Source organism: Salmo trutta, chromosome 37, assembly GCF_901001165.1.
Source record: "Salmo trutta chromosome 37, fSalTru1.1, whole genome shotgun sequence".
NCBI classification, from domain to species: domain Eukaryota; kingdom Metazoa; phylum Chordata; class Actinopteri; order Salmoniformes; family Salmonidae; genus Salmo; species Salmo trutta.
Genome location: NC_042993.1, coordinates 14851763 through 14865764, shown reverse-complemented (window position 1 = coordinate 14865764; position 14002 = coordinate 14851763). Strand labels below are relative to the sequence as shown.

At 46.9% G+C, this 14002-nt stretch overlaps 1 protein-coding gene across 2 annotated transcripts in view; it reads left to right on the top strand.

The window, feature by feature from the left end:
- Positions 1–8755, top strand: part of LOC115176753 (adhesion G protein-coupled receptor B1) — a 35920-nt gene extending 27165 nt beyond the window's left edge. Inside the window, exons 12-19 of one of the 2 annotated variants that reach the window (XM_029737014.1) lie at positions 914–1012; positions 2323–2494; positions 2736–2831; positions 2940–2979; positions 3971–4656; positions 5492–5527; positions 5939–6097; positions 6703–8755. In XM_029737014.1, coding sequence (XP_029592874.1) covers positions 914–1012; positions 2323–2494; positions 2736–2831; positions 2940–2979; positions 3971–4656; positions 5492–5527; positions 5939–6097; positions 6703–6897 — 1483 coding nt within the window. In that variant the 3' untranslated portion in view covers positions 6898–8755. Of the gene's footprint in view, positions 1–913; positions 1013–2322; positions 2495–2735; positions 2832–2939; positions 3004–3970; positions 4657–5491; positions 5528–5938; positions 6098–6702 lie in introns of both variants that reach the window. The other variant, XM_029737013.1, reaches the window with a different exon arrangement.
- Positions 8756–14002: the final 5247 nt, after the last annotated feature.

The window sequence follows — 14002 nt, the reverse complement described above, 5'->3', positions numbered from 1 at the left end:
AGGGAGAAATAACCAGGGGTGAAAATATTCCCAGCAATTACATTTAGAAAGCTAAATAAACAACGCAGTTGAGACGCAAAGCATCAATAGGCACATGAAGTGTCTCTAATTAGACATTTGCATTATTCATTTATAAGAATACCATCATTATTTAGTTGAATGCACGTAAATGAAGGATTCAACAATGTGAATAATAAGATGAAGAAGGGAAATATAATGTGTATTCATGCCAGTGTACATACAGGTGCCTGGCCTGGCCAATAAGAATCAGACCTGCACAAGTTACACATGTATCTCTCTTTTTACATTGTGGTCATTTAGCAGACACTCTTATCCAGAGTGACTTACAGGAGCAATTAGGGTTAAGTGCCTTGCTCAAGGGCACACTGGCAGATTTCACCTAGTCAGCTCAGGGATTCGAACCAGCAACCTTTCGGTTACTGGCCCAACCTCTGAACCGCTAGGCTACCTTCACCACTGATGAATCATATTTTGAATCACTAGTTTGAGCTACATCATGTGCAACAGTGTCACAGCACTTTTCTGCACAGACTCAAGATGATTAGAATAATGTTGAAATGCAATAGTGCCTTTGTTGACTTGATTATCCCACTCACTCTGTGTTGGTTAGGATCCCCTATATGTTTGTTGTGTTCACATAGTAGGAGCAGTGATAAATCATTGAGGAATAAATCAACCCTTAGTGACATATCCACCCATGTGGTTGTGTATCTTGTCCGGCCCAGCCCCCACACATACCCCTTAGCCCTGAGAGAGAGAGAGAGAGAGAGAGAGAGAGCTAGAGAGAGAGAGGGAACTGTGACTCACTCTGACTGTAAGTGTGTGTGTGTATGTGTGTGTTTGTATCTGTGTGTATTATGTTACAACGTGTGTTAATTTGACTACTTTGCAGTCAGATGACAGTACCACTGTACAATATGACGCTCAAATGTGCCAAGTGCGGAGTTATCTCGTCGGCTGACGTTTCTACCACAGCTACCAGTAACGCCATGTTAGTCCTGCTAATTATTTACCCACATATTCTATACTGCTTTCTTTACCTCTGTTTCCTTTACCTTGATATGCCTCCTCTACCTCCTCCTCCTCTTGTTTTTATCTTTTTGTTCCCCCCTTTTCGTTTCCTCTCTTCCCCTGTACCCTCGTGAGTATCATTGGGAATTAGTTCTCCAGTGCTGTTCTTGTAAGGGGTGTGTGTGTGTGTGTGTGTGTGTGTGTGTGTGTGTGTGTGTGTGTGTGTGTCTGTGTGAAGCACAGACAGCAGAAAAGCAGCTTTAATATAGGCCAGAGTAAAAGTGCAAGGCTCAGTGGCTTTCAGCTATATAATGCCCCCAGGCTATAGATGGATACACTAACTCTACATCTGTATCCGCATGGAGGAGGTTTTCACGGGCAGTGCACTTGACTTATCAATTAGTGCGTGTGTGCGTGTGTGCAAGTGCTTTGGCTTTCTGTTGCCAGGCCTGACGTGTAGCTATATTTTATTCAATGTGTTTTTCAGTGGGAGTGTGTCTGAATGCTTGGATCTGTTTTAAACAACACCTAGAAACCTTTCATTCAATCAACTCAGGACAGAGTTAACAAGTGGACATGTGAAACAAAGACTCTGAAGAGTTGAGCAGTTAGGGAAAGAAATACGCATGTTGATAAAGGAGAGAGAGACATTGTCCTGTAGGAACATATGGACCAGAAGACAAGTCCCTGTCCACTTAATCACACCTCTGCCCTCTGCCTCTTGCGTTTGTCTTTATGTTACGTTTCTTTGCTTCATTTCACTTTTGTTCTTCCTTTACTCACCTCAGCTCCTCCTTTTCCTGTTGCCCTTGGTCTCATATGTTTTATTGACACATCCTAAACGTACATGCATATTGTATATGTCAGTTATGGAACATATATTTCAATTGATTATGGATGTATGTTTATGTGTGTGATATTAGCATATTTACGGTAGCTACTGTAAGTATATTTAAAACATCAAGCTATGTACCTATACCTTGTTATAGGTTTATTATACTGTACATAATGCCAATCATTTCAACAACGAGGGCAACATGCAGTACATAGATGCCTTTTTTAGGAGTAGATATTGTATGTATTACATTTGACATGCTTCTATCATAATTAGACATTTTCATGTAGTTTTTAAGTATCATTGAATCCCATTTCAAACAAGTAAATCATTGAAAATCGTATTAAATAGCGACAGTTGTTTTCCAGTTGTGTAGTCTTTCCCTCTTTGTGTATCGTCTACTGACTGTAGTACTGACCCTGGCCCTGGGCTGCTGTTCCTCTCCCATCCTCCAGGGCGTCGCTGTGGAGCTCCTGTGTGGTTCTGCCTCTCCTGGCCCTCACCTGGATGTCTGCTGTCCTGGCCATCACCGACCGACGCTCCTCCCTCTTCCAGATCCTGTTCGCTGTGTTTGATTCGCTGGAAGGCTTCGTCATCGTCATGGTGCATTGCATCCTGCGCCGAGAGGTACATCATTCTTGTCACTCTGACACATTTCACCTCGATGATACTCTGTCTCCTACTCTTTTTATTCATTATTATTAAAAAAAATGTATTGGTTGGTGTGCTCTGTGCTCCACTAGGAGCTAAAAGGGAAAAGTCATTGGTTGTTTTGAGGGTGATGTGGAGGGGAGGAGGATGAGCAGAGAAAAATCTGACTGTGACATTGAAAGGTCATGACCTCTGTGTTTATTATGGTGTACTGTAGGTTCAAGAGGCAGTGAAGTGTCGGGTAGTGGACCGCCAGGAGGACGGGAATGGAGACTCAGGGGGATCTTTCCAGAACGGACACGCTCAGCTTATGGTAGTACCAATGGAACGTTATTATTCATCTAAAACAATGTCTAATATACTTGATATGTATTACATGTTCTTTGTTAACAGGTTTTCTATACATTTTTTTCTTCATTAGACTGATTTTGAGAAAGACGTCGACATGGCTTGCAGAGGAGGTAAGAGTACCGGCAAAAAAAAGAGTGAGTTTATGCAGTGTGTCCGTCTGTCTGTCTCTGACCCTATTGAAATTCTCTCTATGCATGTGGATTTTTCTTTGAGATCTGTCATTAAAAAGTTGCACCTGCTTTCCCCTCTCTGCTGCACGCGTGTTCTATTTTAGCAGCCCCCTCCCATTCCACTCCTCTCCACCCGTTGTCAGACCACGGCCGCCACAGCAGCCGCCCCTTATGAAGCACAAAATACTGCTTTGACATGAGATGCACCACATTACTGCAGCATAATGCAATTTAGCCCAGCCATTTGGCAATAGGGCGGTGGTGTGCGAACGAGTGCTGAGCAGTAATATGAGGATAAATAGGGTTGTCTGAGTCTCCCACATCTTCCCCCACATCCACCGGCAGGCGGGCAGGCCGTGCAATAATTATGTACCGACCAACAGTGCAGCATCAGACAGAGGCTCTCCTCTGGTATCCGTTGGGAGCGGACGGAAATCTGATTATCTCCCGAGACAGGATATCAGAAAAAGCATCTGGAGCAGAAACGCTATTGAGACGCGAGACGCAGCAGACAAGCCCACTGAAGGGAGAGATGGAATATAAGAGGAGTGAAATGACTTTTTCTTTGAGTGAGTGTGTGTGGAGCGGTGGGGACTGGGGAGTGATTGTAAGATATTTTGTCATGCTGACAGGAAGTTGTCTGATGCTGTTGTCTAGCCCTGTGCTCAATAGTGAGATGCACACCACAGCAAGCCAGCAGTTACAGTGAAACGGGGTCGCGGCGTAATCTTCAAGCTAATGATCAGAAGTTCAAGGAAGGCAGTGTAGTCACTAGTTAAATCAACAGTGGGAAGGTTTGCACTCATTCTATAGCATTTCCAAGTCTGAGTTGGACATCTTGAAAGTCACCCTCTCTTTATCTCTGAGTTTTGCGTCCTCTCAAATCTCTCTCTCTCTCTCTGTTGCCCTCCCTCCCTCCCTCTCCCCCCAGGTACTCTGAAGCGTTCCTCTCTCCAGGGTGATGAGAAGCCATCCTCCCAGCCCCTGACCCTTCAGAAGGGCTCTAACTTCAACACCATGCCTGCCAGCATGGCCAAAGTCCACCTCCAGAATGTGGCAGACTACCCCAGTCATACCCTCACCCTGCGAAGGGAGAAGGGTGGCGCCACCAAGGGAATCAGCACCGAGCTGCCAGGAGCCAAGTCCATCTACATCTGTGACGGGGAGCTCTTTAAACAGCTGGACGGGGAGCTGTCTCCACAGGGAACAGGGGAGGCCGGGGGCCCTGAGGGCACAGGAACAGGCCCGGGCACAGGATACATCATCCTGCCTAACAACAACAACACTGGCACCCTGGGGCGGCCCGGAAAGGGCAGCAAGGAGGACACGACGGCCAAGTACAACATCAGCATCGAGCAGCAGATGCCCCAGACCAGGCTCATCCACCTGGCCAACTCGGCAGGGGTGGAGGGCGTCCCGGGTTTCGCGCTGAAGAGCCTGCCTGCGGACCTGGTCAGTGTCTCCTGCTCGGAGAGGGAGTCGCCCGTCCACAACATGCAGAACGTCTCCGGAGAATCCCACATGACCAACAGCATGTGTGAACAGGGTGATTCTGGGAACTCTGGAATGATGTCCAAGAGCGAGACCGTGTCCACTCTCTCCATGAGCTCCCTGGAGGTAAGACACACACACACACACATAGACACACATACAAACACACACAACCGCATGTTCTCGCCACATGAGGGAGATGGGACAGCTTGATCAAAGAAAATATCAGAAACCAACTAGTGCCCTTGACTGTCAATATGTGGTGGTACTGTATTCATGACATAGGGTTTCTGTTGAGATATCTTTATAGTCGCTATCGTTTTCTGTGTGGTAACAGCACTGTAGTGGCAACATGTACGGAAATATCCCTATCTCGCCTGGCTCGACAGAACACCAAGATCTTTAAAAAGGTCAGGTTTTAGTATTCTCTCCTTGACTGTGCCAGTCCAGTGGGGGAGCTCAAACTCAGACTGCTACACTGACCAGCACACACACACGCACAGCTAGTCGTGCCAAGCCAGCCAGTCAGATAGGCAGTCAGTCAGATAGGCAACCAGTCAGACCTCTCAGCTTGCTGGTGTCTTTTCACCTCAGGGCCAAACTCGCTCCCCTCCCAAAATGCTGTACGTGCAAGGTCGCAGCTGCCAGGGCAACCAACAACCAAGCAGCCTGAAGGTCAGGCCTTTCTTTTTCTGCTCGCTAACAAAGGTCACTCAATCACAAGCTGTTTACTGCAAGAATTCACGCCAACGGGGTCAGGATGAACCAACATGGACGCTCAGTTTCTCATGAGTCACTGTTGCCACTGAGAAACCGTCTCAGTCGTTTTAACTGATTTGAAACGAACAGTAAAACAGTGAAATGCTGAGGAAGACATCACCATTTTGTCTAGTCAGACTCACACAGCATATAGATGATAGCAGAATGTATCTTTTAATCTTTCCCTCTTGTCTTTCTCCAGAGACGAAAATCTCGCTATGCGGAGCTGGACTTTGAGGTAATTTCTGACTTCTGGACTGCATTTCTTCTGAAATAATGTCTTGATGGTTTGACAAACTGTCTCTAATGTCTCAATTCTGCTTCCAAAAATCCACTAGAATTTACATAATTCCTTTTTCTTTAGAATAATGGTGCATGGGACTGCATAGCAGATCATATACAGTACTCTATCTAAGCTTTGTAGACGTTTCTGGTGGATGGGAGCTAAATTAAGGATTTTTCTATGATGGGAGTTTTATATGTGTTTGGTCCGTGTAGAAGATTTTGCACAAGCTATGTTGTTGTTTAAGGATGATTAATGTTTTTTCTCTGTTCACACTAAAGTATTACCATGGTATATAACACACTGTGTAGACATTGATGGTGGATAAATGGATGGATGACTTTCCTGTGTGATTGTCCCATGTAGAAGATCATGCACACACGGAAGCGCCACCAGGACATGTTCCAGGACCTGAACAGGAAGATCCACAGTGCAGACCAGGACAGGGCGTCTCCGCCTGGCGATGGGAAGGCAGGGAAGAGGTGGAGTGTGTCCTCAGCAGGCAGCGACAAGACCATCACGAGCGTACGACACTCTGTCTCTCGCTCTTATCACTTTCTCTCTGTCTGTCTGACTCACTCTCTCTTTCTTCCCCTTCTCCCTCTTTTTCTCTCTCTCTCTTTCCCTTCTCCACATCTTTTTCCCTCTCTCTCCCTCTCTCTCTGTCTCTCTCTCTCTCTCTCTCTTCCACTTCTCCACCTCTTTTTTTCTCTCTCTCTGTCTCTCTCTCTCTCTCTCTCTCTGTCTCTCTCTCTCTCTCTCTCTCTCTCTCCCTCCTCCATCTCTTTTTTCTCACTCTCTCTCTTTCTTCCCCTTCTCCACCTGTTTTTCTCCCTCTCTCCCTTCTCTACCTCTTTTTTTCTCTCTCTCACTCTCTCTCTTTCTTTCTTCCCCTTCTCCACCTCTTTTCTCTCTCTCGCTCTCTCTTCCCCTTTTCCACCTCTTTTTCTGTCTGTCTGTCTGTCTGTCTGTCTGTCTGTCTGTCTGTCTGTCTGTCTGTCTGTCTGTCTGACTGTCTCTCTCTCTGTCTCTCTCTCTCTCTGTCTGTCTCTCTCTCTCTCATTCAAAATGCATGTCTCTTGCCCTTTGATGATTTAGTCTCCTCTCCTGTCCCTCCCTCTATCCAACAGGACAAGCAGCAGACACCCAGTAAGAGAGCCTGGGAGGGCATCAGGAAGACCCAATCTCCCCCGTCGTGGATGAGGAAGGACCTGGAGCCCTTGGCGGCCTCTCCCCTGGAGTTGCAGAACGTGGAGTGGGAGAAGGCCAGCGCCACCATCCCTCTGGTGGGACAGGAGCTCATGGACCTGCAGACAGAGGTGTGAGACTGAGACAGAGAGACAGACGGAGAGTGAGCAGCCAACCCCGTCCCCCAGCCCAGCTCTCAGACAGACAGACAGACAGACAGACAGACAGACAGACAGACAGACAGACAGACAGACAGACAGACAGACAGACAGACAGACAGACAGACAGACAGACAGACAGACAGACAGACAGACAGACACCTTCCCTTCCCGCAGCTCCACGTCTCAATCTCACTCTGAGAACCAACGACCAAACGATCAATGACCAACGAAACGGGCAGGGGTGAGAGAGAGAGAAGCTCCTTTATGTTAGGACCCAACTAAGAGAGAGAAAAGTGGAAGACGTACAGAGAGAGAGAACAATTGCCTGCTAAATGGTGGGGAAAGAGAACAGGTTTGCAGTGCATTTTGTTATTTTCTTATTGCTGCTGGAATCAGTTTTTTGTTTACTATGTCAGAAAGTCATATATCTGGTCTGTTATTATCCACATTATTACTTCACTGGGCACATGCTTGAGTCCCTCTCCCCCTCCTGGTAGATCTCTGTGGATGGTTAGTCAGTTAGGCAGTTGGGTGGTGTAGTTAGTGTAGGCTAAAAGGACAGACTGCAACTGCCTATGGACTCTTCTCCAGCCTGCTAACTGATCACCTGGACCAGCCATACAATTCATGTTCCAACTAAGCCTATAGGCAATGGACCTGGTCTGGACAAGACCTTCACCCAACATACAGTACATGTTCCAACCAAACTACATGTCCAGTACATGTCCCAAACACGCCTAGGCAGTGGAGGAGGCAGACTGCTGGACCATAACCATGTGCCTCTCCATGCCAGCACATAGCCCCGCCCCCCCACCCTCCACTGCACTGTCAGAGTCCCCACCCCCTAAGACAGGAAAGGAGCAGACCGATGACATCAGTCAGCCAAAAGGGTGGAAAACCCTCCCATTGCTGGGTGCCATAGTGACATCAGCATAGACCAACAAGGATGAGATATCTCATTTGCGGATGCCCTTAATGACATCACTGAAAGCCAAGATGGCCATATTTAATTGGTGGAAGCCTCTATGACCTCAGCAGAAGCCAAGGAGACACTGTTTTAATTGGTTGACTGATTGCTTGATGTACGAGCAGGCTTGGTACATTTGTGGCAAATTTAATTCTGCTTGTTCGGCAAATGCAGGTGGTAAAAAATGAAGGACACTCATGTCACAAAGTATATAAAGAATTATGCTTAATATTGACAATGAAAATGAATAAATATAAAAATATATATGATAAATACTGTATAGGACATTACAGAGGTTGTGACTGCAGTATGGGGTTAGGATTAGTTGCACACAGAGAAAGCACAAGGCTCTTTTGGAGTCCTGTTGTACAGCAATGTAATTATTTCAACAGAGTTCTACAGAATGAATTTTAGCCTATAAATATCTTTCTTACTGTGCTTGGGGATTATTGTTCTCATTATTATAATTATGACCATGATTATTCAGATTACATCTGCGTACGAAATGGCACCCTATTCCCTATATAGTGTACTGCTTTTGACCAGGTCAAAAGTAGTGCACCGTATAGGGAATAGGGTGCCATTTCGAACACATATTATCATTCCCCTCCCATCCTTTTCAGGGTACTGGAATATGAGTGTTCTGTAACTCCATGTAACAGTGTGTGTTTTGGTATCACTGACTGTCACTCCCTCCTCAGATCTGTACGTGTCTGACATGAACCCTGATCTCTGTCACCTGACCTTTAACCTCCACCGCCCCCTCCTTTTTAGTTCACTGGGGTTGACTCTTTGTTAATGTACAGTTTTCAGAGCACAAAATGAATGTGTCATATTTCTAATAAAAGTATATCTATATAATAAACTATCTGTTGTCCTGGTGCATTTGTACTGCCAGTATTCCTAATATATACTCTATTTCAACACCTAGAGTCCACTGACACACCGGTGCGTCAGTCTAAGTTACATAACAAAAAACTCCCCATCAAAATCAGTCAGTTTAAACTAGAGACATCTGTTTTGTTGCATTGGATGCTTCTTAATCCACCACATCCCCCGGTGTTGCACTTCCGCATCTGTGGTGAAAGGTGGCAGAGCTAGAGCGTGTTTGTCAGACCATACCTAAATGGATCCTAAAATTCAAAATCAAAATCAAATAGCTAAATTATCCATAGTATGACCATTTAAAACAATTCTATATGTCAGAATCGCCCCCCCCCCCCCCCCAAAGTCTTAAACTCAAACAAATGAATCCCTCTATTCCCCTATAGTTTTTGTACGGTATGTTTAAAAAATATTCCATACATTTACTTGGAACATTTTTTTCCCATAATGTATACTGTCAAAGCAGAAGGCATCCAACACAATTACCTGGAGGATGATTGAGGGCTCAAATTGTGTGTTTGTGTGCGTGCCTATGTGTGTGTGTGTGCATGTTCGTCCATGTGTGTGTGCTCGTGCTTCCGCTTGTGTGTGAGATTAGAAATGGGAAGGCGTGTGGCTGTAATGACCTAAGCATTATTTACAGCCCCTGAACAGACACCCAATCTGGACAGCGAGATGCTCGCTCGGCTAATAAAGATTTAACTGCTCGTAAATAGCCCAGGCAAATAAAAATGATGTGTTATTATTAGATTTAAGGAATACATCAACGATGGAGCCACTAAGGTTCAGAGTGCTGAGGAAATACTATCCAGCACAAACAGACAATATTACTCCATGTCACTGCAGAGCTGCTAAATGTCCTCACCCTAATTATTGGGCTATAATTTATTCATTCATTTATTCACAATGGATCAACTTCAGACATTTTAAGTGGGGCAAATCCAATGGAAAAGGTTTTAGGGGCCTACTGTACAATACAGGAATGTTTTAAAGGTATGCTGGACTGCTGGACTAACCATAGCTTATCTCTTAGGAAAATAAGGAGTTGCATCAAATTATAAACACAAAAGTCATTAACATTTGACCTGATCTGCCATAAGTACTTTGGACAGGCTTTATCAATCTAAATGTCACCAAGGTACAGAGGCCCACCCAGTAGGTGTAGGAGTTGTTCCGCTCTGTGCAGAGGTTTGTTCTCCAACCCCTACACTCCCTCCATCCTCCACTTCTCCACTCAGAGATAGGAGGCCAACTGCACAATGGACCAAACTCACTGAAACACTACTCCAGCATCTGGCCTTCCACACACAGACAACAAACCACTGGGCATTGTTCCGCTCCATAATTCTCTTCTGTTTTGGCTTGGTGTTTAAAAAAGTAGATTTAGAGCGAGACTCTTCATCTGGAATCTGGAGTTTTGTCTCCCTCCCTCCTCCCCGTGGTTGGGCACAGATGATGTTTTATTTGTGTTTTTCAGAACAGGGAATGTATGTGCAGCAGTGTCACAGGGACTCAGAGAGAAGCTGGCACTGATTTAGGCTGACAGGGTCCAACAGCCGACCTATCTCAAAGCCCTTGGCTGGGTGTGTGTGTGCGTGCGCACGTGCGTTTGTGTTACAAACACACTGACTCACCTTCCTCTCTCCTCTCATCTCCTCTCTCATTCACAGCCAAGCCGACCTTCCTTCTCACGTAACCACCCTACCAGTCCTGGTTAAAAGTCCAGTGAACAGGTTCTCTAAGTATTACAACCCCTACAAATGACTGGTAGACCTTCGCTGGTCCCATATACACATCAGAATGCCTCCAGTGATCCAGCGTGAGCCGCAGTCTTGTTAGAAACCTATAGTACCCATCATTAGCGTCCGTCCATAGATATTAACCTCACATTGTATGTTAGGCAATCAGCAGACATTAGGTTCAAATTAAGCCTCATTATAAAATGACTGGTATTAGGTTTTAATGAGGATCAAATGACAGGAGTTAACACTGGCCGCCTACGGACTCTCAGAGTGCTCCATCCTCACTGAGGCCAGAGGAAAAGCTACAGGAGAGAGTGATTAGAAGAGCTGGAGGAAAGGAGAGAGGGAGTAGAAGAGCTGGAGGAGAGAGGGAATGGAAGAGCTGGAGGAGAAGAGAGAGGGAATGGAAGAGCTGGAGGAGAGGAGAGAGGGAATGGAAGAGCTGGAGGAGAGGAGAGAGAGAATGGAAGAGCTGGAGGAGAGGAGAGAGGGAATGGAAGAGCTGGAGGAGAGGAGAGAGGGAATGGAAGAGCTGGAGGAGAGGAGAGAGGGAATGGAAGAGCTGGAGGAGAGGAGAGAGGGAATGGAAGAGCTGGAGGAGAGGAGAGAGGGAATGGAAGAGCTGGAGGAGAGGAGAGAGAGAATGGAAGAGCTGGAGGAGAGGAGAGAGAGAATGGAAGAGCTGGAGGAGAGGAGAGAGAGAATGGAGGAGCTGGAGGAGAGGAGAGAGGGAATGGAAGAGCTGGAGGAGAGGAGAGAGAGAATGGATGAGCTGGAGGAGAGGAGCGAGAGAATGGAGGAGCTGGAGGAGAGGAGAGAGAGAATGGAGGAGCTGGAGGAGAGGAGAGAGGGAATGGAAGAGCTGGAGGAGAGGAGAGAGGGAATGGAAGAGCTGGAGGAGAGGAGAGAGAGAATGGAAGAGCTGGAGGAGAGGAGAGAGGGAATGGAAGAGCTGGAGGAGAAGAGAGAGGGAATGGAAGAGCTGGAGGAGAGGAGAGAGGGAATGGAAGAGCTGGAGGAGAGGAGAGAGAGAATGGAAGAGCTGGAGGAGAGGAGAGAGGGAATGGAAGAGCTGGAGGAGAGGAGAGAGGGAATGGAAGAGCTGGAGGAGAGGAGAGAGGGAATGGAAGAGCTGGAGGAGAGGAGAGAGGGAATGGAAGAGCTGGAGGAGAGGAGAGAGGGAATGGAAGAGCTGGAGGAGAGGAGAGAGGGAATGGAAGAGCTGGAGGAGAGGAGAGAGAGAATGGAAGAGCTGGAGGAGAGGAGAGAGAGAATGGAAGAGCTGGAGGAGAGGAGAGAGAGAATGGAAGAGCTGGAGGAGAGGAGAGAGGGAATGGAAGAGCTGGAGGAGAGGAGCGAGAGAATGGAGGAGCTGGAGGAGAGGAGAGAGGGAATGGAAGAGCTGGAGGAGAGGAGAGAGGGAATGGAAGAGCTGGAGGAGAGGAGAGAGAGAATGGAAGAGCTGGAGGAGAGGAGAGAGAGAATGGAGGAGCTGGAGGAGAGGAGAGAGGGAATGGAAGAGCTGGAGGAGAGGAGAGAGGGAATGGAAGAGCTGGAGGAGAGGAGAGAGAATGGAAGAGCTGGAGGAGAGGAGAGAGAGAATGGAGGAGCTGGAGGAGAGGAGAGAGGGAATGGAAGAGCTGGGGGAGAGGAGAGAGGGAACGGAAGAGCTGGAGGAGAGGAGAGAGGGAATGGAAGAGCTGGAGGAGAGGAGAGAGGGAATGGAGGAGCTGGAGGAGAGGAGAGAGGGAATGGAAGAGCTGGAGGAGAGGAGAGAGGGAATGGAAGAGCTGGAGGAGAGGAGAGAGAGAATGGAAGAGCTGGAGGAGAGGAGCGAGAGAATGGAGGAGCTGGAGGAGAGGAGAGAGAGAATGGAGGAGCTGGAGGAGAGGAGAGAGGGAATGGAAGAGCTGGGGGAGAGGAGAGAGGGAATGGAAGAGCTGGAGGAGAGGAGAGAGAGAATGGAAGAGCTGGAGGAGAGGAGAGAGGGAATGGAAGAGCTGGAGGAGAGGAGAGAGGGAATGGAAGAGCTGGAGGAGAGGAGAGAGGGAATGGAAGAGCTGGAGGAGAGGAGAGAGAGAATGGAGGAGCTGGAGGAGAGGAGAGAGAGAATGGAAGAGCTGGAGGAGAGGAGAGAGAGAATGGAAGAGCTGGAGGAGAGGAGAGAGAGAATGGAGGAGCTGGAGGAGAGGAGAGAGGGAATGGAAGAGCTGGAGGAGAGGAGAGAGAGAATGCTTCATTTTTTCATGACCTCAAAATCTCCCTCTTCACCCTCTTCACCATTTGTGCCCTCTTTTGCCCTCTCCCTCCTCTCTTTACCTATATTTTGCTCATCTCTCTCTCCCCCCATTATAAGCATTACAAGCCTGTCTATGCTGCCTCCCTAAAGCTCATTGGAGAGGAACACATCCTCCAAACTCAACACAGACTCAGCTGAAGAGAAAATATATAATCAAATAGTGTGGTATATCAAATAAATTATTAAATTAACATAAACCCCCTGGCATTGTCTCTTTGGTTATCAGTTAATTTTTCATAACAGCTTTCACTAATTCATGAGGACATCTGTTTTTACAGCTTCCCCTTTGCTGGGTTAGACAGGCACAGCAATTACTACTGGCTTCAGCTGCAAACTGCTCTGTTTGGTCGAGAGATTACCAGGACCTTTGAGGGCAATTACAACAGCTGAAGACATTCGTGCAGATACACACTCACTTTGACATACGTACACAGACTCTCTCGCTATCTTCGCTTGGCCAGCAAAACACACCCACCCACCCACCCACCCACCCACCCACCCACACACCCACACACCCACACACACACACACACACACACACACACACACACACACGCACACACACACACACACACACACACACACACACGCACACACACACACACACAGACATCGACACCCTTATCCATGTAGTTACAGGCTAATGGTGCCGCCAGGCTATTATTCCTGGGTTGAAGATAACATTGGTGGTTGCAGACACACAGACACACACACAAACATATCCCTGTTCTGCAAACGCCAAAGGCTTATCACTACAGCCCACGATCACACCACCAGACTGACAGAAAGCAGCTATATGGCCTGTTTCAGATTGCTCTAAATCCTCCTGTATAAGAAGAGGAAACCACTTGTGTTGTGAGGTGGAACATGTTGTTGTTAGGAGGATTGGCGTGTGAAAGATTGCTAGCCACTCCTGCAGTTCCAAATTCAAAAGGTTAAGTTAACATATTTTCAAGAAAGGGCTATTTTGTGTTGTATTTATATATGTATTTGATTATTTGGTGTGAGTTGTCATCTCATTGTTTGTCCTGTTTCCTTTTTTCAGGAGGCAGAGTTTATTCGTGTTATGCAGGGCCCCTAGCTGTGTTCACTCCAGATGAGAGGGCTAATTAAATGTAATCTGCAGGAGAAGCCTGGATTCGATTACATGGAAATCACCCCTCTGTTTTTCTCTACCGTGCAATTAGG